Source organism: Branchiostoma belcheri, unplaced genomic scaffold (genome assembly GCF_001625305.1).
Source record: "Branchiostoma belcheri isolate BF01 breed outbred unplaced genomic scaffold, Haploidv18h27 scaffold15, whole genome shotgun sequence".
Lineage (NCBI taxonomy): Eukaryota > Metazoa > Chordata > Leptocardii > Amphioxiformes > Branchiostomatidae > Branchiostoma > Branchiostoma belcheri.
The window spans coordinates 2,198,199-2,210,388 of record NW_017802935.1 but is presented as its reverse complement, the minus strand read 5'-3'; the positions used below and the strand labels follow the sequence as shown (position 1 = coordinate 2,210,388).

Genomic DNA, 12,190 nt, shown 5'->3' with positions numbered 1-12,190 from the left:
TTGTTTTTATTACTTGTCATATTTTTTTCCATTTGTGATGCCATTATGTGAACTTAAAAAAGGTAAAGGTAGTCCCATGGCCTTTCAGTCTGTAGGGAACAATGGATTAGTTAATGATCCACTGTGTCTAGGGCAAGGTATTAGGCCTTTTACCTCCTCAAACTATATACTTAGTAAGTCAGGTCAGGTACCCATTTTACACCTGGGTGGAGTGAGGAAAGATGTGTAAACTTCCTTTCCCAAGGACACAGCTTGTCAGGGATCGAACCCGTGACCTCTCGATCTTGTTTCCGCTACCTCAACCACTCGGGCATTCAACACCACCAAAAATTATGCAATGACAGTATGAAAATCATATTCAAAACAGACACTGTAATTCTTTGACACAAATTTGACTGTTGTTAAGATATTATTCTCAAAATTACTGCAACAATTAAAAAAGAACTGACCACAAAGTTTGTATCAGACTAGCACTTTGTGTAAAACTCCATGTAAATCTCCTTGATAAAGTCATCTACAAGAGCTTTATCTGGAACTTGACCAGCCAGGCCATAAGCCATAGATGCTCCTTCCTCTGAAGACTTGTTGTGAATCTGAAGTAATAGAAAAAGATATATTACAGCAAGCAAACAAGATATTGCAGAAACAATATACCTGGTGACCTGTATATGCAGGACAGTGCCTGTGCATAGCATTAATGATTTATTTCTTCTCAGTGCATTCTTAGTCAACTCTCAATCCATGCATCCATACCTTCACATACTCTGCTGCTGCTGTGAGGTCCTCTATGAACTTCTCCCGTACCTTGGTGTGACTAGGCATGATGGAACAGTGGATACCATTAGGGTTCTGGGTCCTCTCCATCCTCCAGCCTGGAATGAAAGTAGCATCTGTCATCAGAGTTTGCAAAAGCTATTTTGAAAGGTTTAATTTTCAGCAGTAGGACACCTTTTTAAGACATGCATTACCCTCAAGTTGTTTAATATCTCCAAGGACCAAAAGACAACCCTAGATGGGCGAGGATTAAAAAAGGTTTCACCAGACTTCCTCAGATTGTTTATCGCAGTTTCATTTTGCTACTTTGTTTTTATCATCTTCATTGATACCTGGATTACTGTAACAGTAACTGTACTGTAGAAGAAGTAAAGTTTTGTGCAAATGTAGATGGAAAGGTTCTGTGGTTGTTGACTTTGTTTCCTTGATGTCTCTTGCCATCCAATTTGTATAACTACCAGAACATTAGTGCTAATAAAAATTCACACATGTATCCCGTTTCATCATTGTTGTTTCCTTGTCTATTCTTTAAGACACACAGATAAGATATGATCTGCCCCACCTTTACTCTCCATCTCATCAGCAAGTGCCAGAATGTTGACTCCTCTGGAGCCAATTGCAAAGGCTGTCATATGAGGCTCTCCTAGAATACACAGGCCCTGTGGCAGAGCACAACAAGAACCAGTTTACCTATCCTGGAGGTGTAAGCCTCTTGGCAGTCTTATTCAACAGGTTGAAGCCATTTAGTTCCATCTTCACATTTAAATGTCCTTTACCATTCTTTACTGGAATGCCATTATGTTCTAAACTGCAACAATGTTTATGAATTTTTATCCCTTTGTACTAGGATCAATATGGAAGAAAAGTGACATGAGAGTGACTCAAATTAGCTGCAGCAAAAAATATATTCAGAATCAAGGAGCATACAAGCCTTATTGTCATGTAACCAACGTCTTTTCTCGATTCTGGTCTCAAGTTTAAGAATTAAAGTCATACAGCACTATACATACTGGGATGTTCCTGATGTTGTTGATCATGAACTCTGTTGTTTCCATGACTTCCTGAGCTGTTTTCATGTAACCGTCTTCACCCATTGCCTTTAGGACTGCCCAGGCTGCTGCAATGTTTCCTCCTGATAATGTCACAAAATTAGAGAATTAGGCTTTCTCCTAACAGTAACAGTTTTAAAGATAAATTTGACAGATAAAAATACAGAGACTGAGTGAAAAATGTAGTTACAGTTTCTTTGATGTCATATGTTTAAGTTGTAAGAAATTAAAGGAAACTTGAGATGTGTTTTACCTGGCCTGGACCCTGCCATGGAACATGACCCAAATATCCCCCCCGGCCAGCCGGAGTAGGAGAACAGCTGGTAGCGCCAGAAGTCTGTGGACTTGTACAGAATCACACTCGCACCCTACAGGTCAGATATCAGTACACGCTGTCAAACATTGTGTTACCACTAGACAGAGCTTTTACAGCAAAGTTGCACATTGAATGAATTGAGGGTATGAAAACAGAGATTCTTTTCTTTACACACACACACATTATAAAGTTAAAAATAGTATGTTTTGTCGCTAGTTTGCAGGCAACAACAGACACTTCAGTTAGGGCAGTTATTCACCATCACAGAATAAGACTTGTATGATACAAACAGTGCTTTTGGCTTTAATGTCAACAGAGTTTTAGAAAACAGAGAACCTGAACTCTACCAGATGTTTCAAACTATCAAATTATATAATCCATACTTTGGCCAATTAACAACATGTAATGTCCAAATGAATTCACATTGTTAGAGGAAGCCTACCTTCACCCCATATCCATATTTATGAATATCTGCTGATATGGAGGTCACTCCAGGGTTCCTGAAGTCAAAGGTTGGGACAGGATACCCCAGTTTTTCAACCCTGCAAAGTGTGGAGGAAAGATTTTAAAATGAGCCTGCGTACTTTGTCTGGAATGTACAAAATAGCTATCTCAACAGGAACAAAGTTTGAGTTTTGAGAATTCATATTTCCCTCAAACGTCCCTACAACCTCTGTAGATGAGTTATCCGTTATCAAATTATCCTTATCTAACCCTCTTTATTTGTATGGACAAAATCTGTATAACAAAGGGATGGTACAGGATAGTACAGGGTGGGGAAGGTACTTCAGCACCAAGGAAAGGGAGAGTAGAGGATAGTACATGTCAGGGAAGGTACTTCAGCACCAAGGAAAGGGAGAGTAGAGGATAGTACATGTCAGGGAAGGTACTTAAGCACCAAGGAAAGGGAGAGTAGAGGATAGTACATGTCAGGGAAGGTACTTCAGCACCAAGGAAAGGGAGAGTAGAGGATAGTACATGTCAGGGAAGGTACTTCAGCACCAAGAAAAGGGGTGGTACAGGATAGTACATGGTGTGAGAAGGTTCTTTAGCATTAAGCAAAAGGAGAGTATAGGAAAGGGTGCTGGCCAGTACTTCAACACTAGGAAAAGTAGGGTAGAAGATAGTTCTGCAGTCCTCATACATGTACTTGCATTTAACTATCCTTAATTGAAGATGCAGAGACTCTGCACCCGTGCATGCAGCTAATGTACAGTAGAAAAAAAAGGTATTTTTAGCGTGTCTACAATGTTATTGCTCTACAAAAAGAGTAGCTGAACCAACAAAAGTATTTCACCATGGTAACATGAATCCTCCAAAGCAGGCGTCCACATGTAGCGGCAGTTTTCTCCTGAGAGCCAGGGCTGACACATCCGGGATGGGGTCCACTATACCATGGCAATACTGGGGGGCAGAGGCACACAGCAGGATGGTGTTCCCTGTGATGGCCTGCAGGAAATAGGCAAAGGTAGGAATATTGTCATTTTGCATTGTGCACAGTACTTGTTGGGGATAATAAGTCTGTGTTTGAGGAGTCTCAGCCACATCTCAAACAAGTTAAAGAGCCCAAGGCCTTTATTGATAAGTGTGGCAGTCCATCCTGGTGTGAGCAGAACTGTATTAGTCTGGTCTTTTGAATGCTTTCCTTACAGTACAAAACTGGACAAGAGTGGTATGCCTTGATTTACTCAGGGTAACAAGAAAAAGGAAATCAGAGATGTCATCCCTCTGTGAAATTTCTAGACTTTCTGTTTCTGTCTGCATTTTCTTACTGGCTCCCATAACACAAAAAAATATGGATAAAGCAAGAAATTGAAAGACAGTCAAGGAGATAACCTTTTCTGGGACCTTTCTGGGATTTTTTACCTAACATCTTGACAGTGTCCCTGACATGCCTAGCATATGGAAAAACATGGAAACACAAGCAGACCCACTGAAAACAAAACCTCAATATACAAAGGTAACAAAATATTTATGTTATGCATAAAAACAACTCTGTCCATGAGTGTACATTGTACCTGTTCCATAGCTTTGACATCTGCCCTGAAGTCTGGCCCAACAGGAACGTGCACCATCTTCACACAGAAGTATGACGCAGCCTTCTCAAACGCAGGGTGGATGGTGATGGGTGCAACCTGAGGGAAACAGTCTCCAATAAGTTAGGCGAGTGGTATCCAAAAAACAGGTGACAGTCGAGTGATTTGCCTACCAATAATTTGCATATGCCTTCAAATAATAAGCATGCACATGATGTAAACAAAAACAGCGATTACTCATATTGTTCCTGTATGAGAATGACCATCTCCGGCTGGGTGATCTGTGGGAAGAGTTTTGCTGATATTGTGTTACTGTACGAGACTGACCATCTCCGGCTGTGTGATCTGTGGGAAGAGTTTCCTGGCCCTGTCTCGGTATGACTTCACTGCCATCAGGATACTCTCTGTCCCACCTGAGGTCAGTGAACCCACCACCTGGTCATCGCCATGGAGAAATGATGCCACCATGCTCACTGTCTCTATCTCAAACCGCCTACAGATGGGTAGATTGAAAAAATGACTAATATCAGACAAAAAGTTACATGTAAGGTTGTTACTGTTTACTACTTCAACCTCAAATGAATGTACCTGAATTTCATACAATGTATATGATCTTTGACACTAGCAGTTAATTTAGATCTAAACTCCTATTAGATCTAAGCTCCTATTGCTAAAACATACATGTACATGCATGCACGTACTCACTCACGCACACATGAAAGAACAGTGTTCCCTTATGATAATCATAAGCTTTAAGATCTTAGATCCTGTCCTGTTCCCAAAACACACACACACACACATCCATGCAAGCATGCACACACAAACACGTGTTTTGTAAATGCCACTATGTCTGGTACAAGCCTACATACCTGAGAGCAGGAAAGACAAAAGGGTTGAGCACGTTGGTGTGGATGAAGGACTGGTAGATTTCTCGTACAAACCGGTCATGGTCGTCTCCGAGTCCTGTCTGCTCCATAAACATGTCCACTGCCTCCTGAGCAGACAGAAAACAGTACAGGAATCAGTTAGGAAAACAACATAGCACAATACTAGCATTTACCCACAAGCAGATAGCATACCATACACTGTTTATTGGCATTGAAAATGCAAGGTTCTTATTACTTTACACACATCCTGAAAGACTAAAATGCCTGACCTACACTCATACACTCCTCAAGGCTTAATGAACTCTATACTATACTTTTAAATGCAGTTATTTTGTTCCTGCTGCAGTAAGAATGTTTTTTCAAATGTCAGACCTATTCTATATGGCTCAGGTACAGGTCTTGTTGGTTGTGTTGTATAAAGGACCTTATTTACGGATTAATTTGCAGTTCCTGCCCAAAACTAGTTTATGAGTACCTTCTGTACTTTAGAGGCATCATCTTCCAGTGTGTAGACATAGGCGAACATCTTCCCAGCATGAGGGTCTGTGTCCTTCTCTTTCTGTAACTTCTTCATCTCCTGAACTATGGCATCATAGGACTGGCCTGGAAACATGGCAGCAAACTGTAGTTATTGTTTATTGTCTTCTCAACAGCAATTTCCTTGGATCATCATTATCAGTGGTAGCTCATGGCTGAGTATTCATGCTCAAGTCAGAAAGTCCTCTAATTTCCTTGGATAGATAGGTGAAAATGCAATTATGGATTCGAAGAATACCAAATACCAGTATCATCACTAGAAACCTACAAGACTGTATAGATAAACAGGCTGCAGTGCTAGTCACTCTTAGCTAGGAGGCACTGCCAGATGGAACTACATGTTGTATACACAGTGTATATAACAATGCATTTATGGTGAACCCAGCACTAGATGGAACTATATATACACTGTGTATATAACAATGCAATGGTTAAAGTTCACCAGCAATGGGAAGTAAAAAATAGTCTACATTTGACGGAAATGTTCACAGATTTTCTGGTATTGACGTGACCTTTTTTAGGCAGCACCACCCGTGGAGGTTTCCTGTCCTTCTTGCTGCCGTCCTGCTGTGCTCCTGTCAGCTGTGGTGCGAACTGCACGGCCATTCTGCGGATGACCCAGTTGATGACCTCGCCGACCCCCGGGATGTAGCGTAGGACGACCAGTACCGCCCGCAGCACGCCCTGCCAGCCCTCCGTCATCGCCAGTCGCACCAGGGCGGCCAGGAGGAGAGACATGACGGCGTGTTCCACCCAGTACAGCCACTCCATACTGGGGACATAGGACACACGTTATACTCAATTTCCTCTTCTTCTCCAAATACTAACCTCTGACCTGGCCAATGACATGATTTGTTGACATCTGCCACCATGGTGACTGGTGTTGGGTTACATAATGTTGCAAACTTCATGATCTGCTCTGCTCCTGTCACCATATACTAGTAGTACATGTATGTGAATATGTTTGAGTAAAAATTAACAGGGCAGACCATGTCCGAAGGTAAACATTATGCATTTGCTTTGCAAATGTTACTTCTCTAGTTATGGTGTTAGATTTAGAGTCCTTATCATGATGAATGAATGAAGACCTTTATTGTACACACAACAAAAGAATGGAATAGATAACATTACATTGTCCAGTAGCTACAATGACTAGTAAGTAATTGTAAAAGGCACACAAAGAGAATTCAGGGCAGCAAAAATTGAATTTGCAAACTCAATTTTCTTGTCATTTTTACATGTAGTAATTTATAGGTTTGCAGTGTTCTTTCTCACTGATTGCTACTATGGCCTATTTTTGACAGGAAAGTCCAGTATGCTGAAACCCTTAACAGGTGGTTTCACTTGAACCCCCAACAAGGTGATCTAGAACTCATGCATCAATCACTAACAACAGAGAACTGAGCACAGAATATCACTATTAATATCACTTAATATAAGATTAAAGCTATTAAAGTGCACATGTGGATTTGCAGAGAGTGAACAATGAAAGTAACAAATTGTTGTGACATTTATATGTTATGTTATAAAATAGTAGATTCTACCTCAGTGGTACGATGTGCCCCGCCCCCTCCTATACTAACGTACATAGTATGCCGGTTCCAAAGTCCGTGATATTACTCCAGTGTTGTACGTGTCACAGTGAAGTTACTTTTAAGTAACTTCACTGTTAAAACAACTGCACATAGCCCCAGTATCTCTAACTACATTATCTATAATGATAGACTAGAGGTTGTTTGTAAAATAAAGTAAAGAGGATGTAAAGTAAAAGATATTCTTTGCATTCCTACGTGCATGTTATGAACACTTAGTATACCTGAAGTCCTTGGTACAGAAGTCTTGCTGGTTTCAAGACTGCAGCGGGCCGAGACACCTGTCGTCTTCTCGGCTTTCAGTACAGCCTTACAAAAATCTGGAAGGGAGATTAGTGCCAGAGAAACGCGCAAGTTTTTTTGTGCGACGTGCTGCCTCGTGTTTTCTCAGCTGATCCTGTAACTGACCCGTGAAGAGTGCAAAGTACAAAGTGCACAGTTCATTCGAATTCAGCACTATTTATTGTTGACAGGGTGATCGGTGACCCCTGACAGGTGACCTACATTTGTTAAAGGCTGACTCTAACTGTTCTTAAGTCAAAGTAGATGTTGAAAGGGGATATCATAACGTTTCCGGATTGTATCGCACTTGGTATTGCAGTTAGTCAGAAGAGCAGGACGGATATCAAAGGTTTAATAAGACTTTCCCTGCTTGAGTATCATTTGATGACTAAAGACCGCCCGAAAGGACACCCGTAAGGACACAGGTTATCGACCGCTGGGACGATTTCCGACTTTCCTCACATGTCCCCGCACTAGTTTCCTTAAGGTGGTACTGATCATGAAGGGTCATCCATGTGTGTGTGTGTGTGTGTGTGTGTGTGTGTGTGAGCGTGTGTAAAGATGAGTCCAGGCACTGAGTTCACATTGGTATTATTTATATTATATGATATAATATGTAATTTATGGACGTCATGTTTATTTCCTTATAAACATGTAGTTACAACAGGTGATACGTAAGCACCAAATAAAATCATCAATCACGGAAAGTACATGCAGGTCATACGCCCGTTAACTTTTTGATACTTGCTTATGATACATATTGCACACATGTTAAAGTTTCTACCAAACAATGTTTTATCGGGGCGTAATGAACTCCGGATCCACCACTCCTTGCCGCATGGTGGCGTGGTGATATTTGATCATTAGGGTGCTAAACAGAAGTCCTGTGGTTAAGATGTTGGATAAGATATGTTGTATTTACATAATATTCTAAAACTAGGACATGGTCGTCCAATTATCTTTAAATAATCTTTCAGTGATTTTCAGTCCGTGATCTCAGTGACCAATGATTTTGGTCGCTCATCCTTTGACTAAGAACCCCGTCCTGTGTAATATTTATTACGTAGCTTTTTATCTTTGTTAGAGTCTTAATTCCACCTGACTAGTAACTTAACATGAATTGACAGGTATTCTTCCAGTATAAGAGACCAACATGAAGTACTTCCAACGCAACATGAAGTACTTATTTCATGTTAACCAGCCCGAGTACCGCCGCCACCAGCCCCCACAGCAGTGACGTCAGCGGTACCACGGCAGCCGCCCCGCCGATGTTACACTTGTCCTCGAAGCAGCAGTCTACGCAGGCGTACTGGTCGCCTGTCATGTCCGCCCGCCAGCACGGCAGCCCGCTCTCCTGCTCCAGCTCACAGGCAGACTTCACGGAACACGTCTTCTCTATCTTCATCTTCTGGTGCCACGGCTCACGGCTCTCTGCAACAGAGGGAGCGTCGTTCAGTCATTCATTCATTCTATCATTCATTCATTCGTTCGCCCATTTTTTTCATTCATTCATCCATCCATCCATTCGTTCGTTCATTCATTTGTTCGTTCGTTCATTCATTGATCCATCCATCCATCCATCCATCCATCCATCCATCCATCCATCCATTCATCCATCCATCCATCCATCCATCCATCCATCCATCCATCCATCCATCTATTCGTCTGTCAGTCGTTCGTTCATTCATTCTCAGTTAGGCTCCGGCAGACTCCTGTAGTGACTATCTACCCCCTCTAACGTTTTGACAAATTACCAACTTTATAGTCTATCCCCCCCATTAAAAACACACATAATGTGTATTTTTTATGTCCCATCTATATGTGAAGCCTTCTTCCTTCAGTCTTATAACAGTCGTAGATAATCAATCATTCTTATGAGTAACTGTTATCCCTGAATGTTGGTATCCATGTAAACAGAGCAGACTACATGTATGATGTCTGTAGGATGTTGATTGGTGTCCTAATTGTTCCTGACGGTTTCCTGTTAGAATCACGCGAGTTGTTGATCTATCTCAACAAGCGATGACGTCAGAGATATAAAATGGCCCACAATCTGTCATTCTCATTCAGCTGGAAGTAGCTGAGCCATCTACACTACGCTACTCTTGTTTAAGAGTTGTGTATGCAGTAATGTAGTGATTGCAATTGTAATTGCAGTGATTCAAGATACATATTTCGTTAGTCTTTAGTGCTGTCAGTTATGATGCCCAATATCTTACGTTGAGCACCTTTAAAGGGGCATTATGTAACATTATGTAACAAACATCTTCATATGATTTATGTGATTGCCATTTACCTCAATTTCTCAACATACTTGTGCCGGATGATTATCTCACATTTGTGACATTTGGCGTTAACACGAAGCACGCTCATTTTGTGGCACCACCACAAAACACCAGAATGTAAATAAACATGGTTGCCAGCTGTGTTTCCAGCTTTCGTATTATGTAATATCATTTAACCTCCACTTCTCGAATGGCACATGTTTGCAATTGAGTAGGGTTGATTCAACTTACTTTCTAAAGAAATGACCAGGAAATTGACATTTTGTATCGTCCTTATGTTACATAATGCCGCATTAAGGGGATTTTTACTCTAGTTTGAATGTAAACTCACTGTCGTAATCGATGGTTGTCATACAGGTGTCCATCTCGGCCTGAGGACAGTCCACCAGCCACTTGTCTGTGTTACACAGCCGGTTGTCGTGCGTCTGTTCGCAGGAGTAACACTTCAGACTCACGCCTGGAAGATACACGAAAAGAAAGAATACAAACATGTAGTGAACTGGATTTTTAAGCCTCTGTACTGTTGAAGAACCCCACAGATCGAAACCGGTTGTGTGACAAGCTGAATAAACGGGAACTATGCGGCTCCAGATGTCTTACTGAGGGACGACTGTGGTGTCATAGATGTCGGTTAGCTAGAGAAAAAGATTGAAGTGAAATCCTTGTTAGACCATAATTAAGAATTACTGAAAATAAGTTTCTTCCACCAAAGATTTGATGACTAAATGTTCAAGTATAAAACTACCAAATGAGAAGAAATCATGAAAAGTTTCGTACCCGTCTTTACCAGACAGACGACAAGCAGCCACAGTGAAAGAGTCTTCATCGCCATGATGGTCGTCGCAGGAAAATGAACAAAACTGTTTCTAGATCTGCCCTGCGATGTTTGCTCTCTCACAATGGGCAGCCGACAACAGCAAAAAGAAACTGTCAGAACAGATCACCTCTTTCTTTACCGGATGCCTAATGTATCGCTTCCATTGCGTGAATAATTCATACAAACAGCACGTTGGTAGAACTGGGAACAATTAACTCCACACGCCATCACGCGTCTGTTATGGTGACAGAAGACAGAACCGGTCCCGAAGGGTCTCTGTGGTTAAACGTACGTCAGAACTTTTAGCTTTCTTTATTGTTCGACTCTATCTTTGTTCTTAAGAAACCTATGGCTTGTCTAAGTCCACTTGCATCGCAAAGCAAGGAATTTATTGGATAGCCATCGCAAATACATGGCAAAAATTCCAATCGTCGGTGATCCTAAAATAGCACTGGAAGCTCCTTTATTGTGAAGGCGTTCAAAATGACTACAATTGATTATGGATTTGGAAACGTCAAAAATGTTTTTCTTGTTCGCAAATGTCAGACAGGACGTCGCGTGCACTGCTGAAAATCCTCTTTGAAGATTTAAGAAATATTACATAACCTAATGTAAGTCACATTTGTGTCGACGTTACCAGTCTATAGTACAACCATTTTTTTATGTACACATTTAACTATATTCCTTTATCACCACCAAAGAATCTGTGGCAATGCAGAGGTTTACTAAAACTCTGCTCAGTTCAATTCACTGTCTAGTCTTGGTGGTTAAAAAAGTTAACACCCTTCCAACACTTCTTGGTATGTAGGGTGAAGCACTACAACGAATATTCAGTCCTTAAAACTGCTGAGTAGAGAAAGTAGTATTTATCATCTTTTGAAGTCTTTGGTATGGCCCGGCCGGGGTTTGAACCCGCGACCCTCTGAATACAAAGCGAGCACTCTACCTACTAGACTGTTGCAGTGGTGTCTGACCTTGGTGCTGAAGCCGGCATCTGTGGCGCCGGTTTGATTTCCCCAGTCTGTCCTGATCATAATCAACACCTTGCATTGTCAGCGGACTGCTCTAGAGTTGGAATGTCACTTCTAACATGAACTAGCTGTCACAAGAACGCCTGGAGTCAGGAAAGTCGGACAGACAAGTCATCTGTTTAGCCTGAAGTCGTGAACACAGTTATTTCTCCTTCAGGCAACCATAGACACATAATGACAAGGAATAATTGACTTTAGGAACAAGGCCATCTAATTTCAGTAATAATGATAAGGTTTTAGTTTCCAATCTATTCCTCTATCAATGTTTTGACAAAGTTTGAAAAGAGAAGTGCCCTGGGATAGATTAACCAAGACCTTTCACGCGGCATTCATGAATGTTATGTATATTTGGTTGAATTCATCGTTTCCAATGAATGAAAACGTTTCGCACAACCGCTGACAACCAAATGCGCCGGAAACAGTCCTGACTAAGAGTAAATGATGACCATGGAGTATATGAAAGCCGAAGTAGCGTTACTGGCTGTGACAAATGTGAAAATTGCACCAAACACATGTGTTTACTCTTGATATGTTAAGACTTTCTAACGGTCTTACAAAAAAGCGTTATCATTTTTGACACAATA

General features: G+C 41.2%; 2 protein-coding genes across 2 annotated transcripts; both read right to left on the bottom strand.

Moving 5' to 3' along the window:
• Positions 1–224: 224 nt before the first annotated feature.
• On the bottom strand, positions 225–6,370 carry LOC109465255 (sphingosine-1-phosphate lyase-like). Its single transcript, XM_019762429.1, has 12 exons — positions 6,112–6,370; positions 5,538–5,665; positions 5,045–5,169; positions 4,503–4,668; positions 4,158–4,274; positions 3,437–3,588; positions 2,582–2,681; positions 2,077–2,191; positions 1,785–1,906; positions 1,337–1,433; positions 754–872; positions 225–593 (listed from the first exon to the last, which is right to left on the bottom strand). The coding sequence occupies exons 1-12, from the start codon at positions 6,368–6,370 to the stop codon at positions 468–470; spliced, it is 1,626 nt and encodes a 541-aa protein (XP_019617988.1). The 3' UTR covers positions 225–467.
• A 2,286-nt stretch (positions 6,371–8,656) lies between these two features.
• LOC109465291 (secreted Ly-6/uPAR-related protein 1-like) lies at positions 8,657–10,635 on the bottom strand. Its single transcript, XM_019762484.1, has 3 exons — positions 10,536–10,635; positions 10,090–10,215; positions 8,657–8,904 (listed from the first exon to the last, which is right to left on the bottom strand). Exons 1-3 carry the CDS (start codon positions 10,588–10,590, stop codon positions 8,657–8,659), a joined length of 429 nt encoding a protein of 142 aa, XP_019618043.1. The 5' UTR covers positions 10,591–10,635.
• Between the last annotated feature and the right edge of the window lie 1,555 nt (positions 10,636–12,190).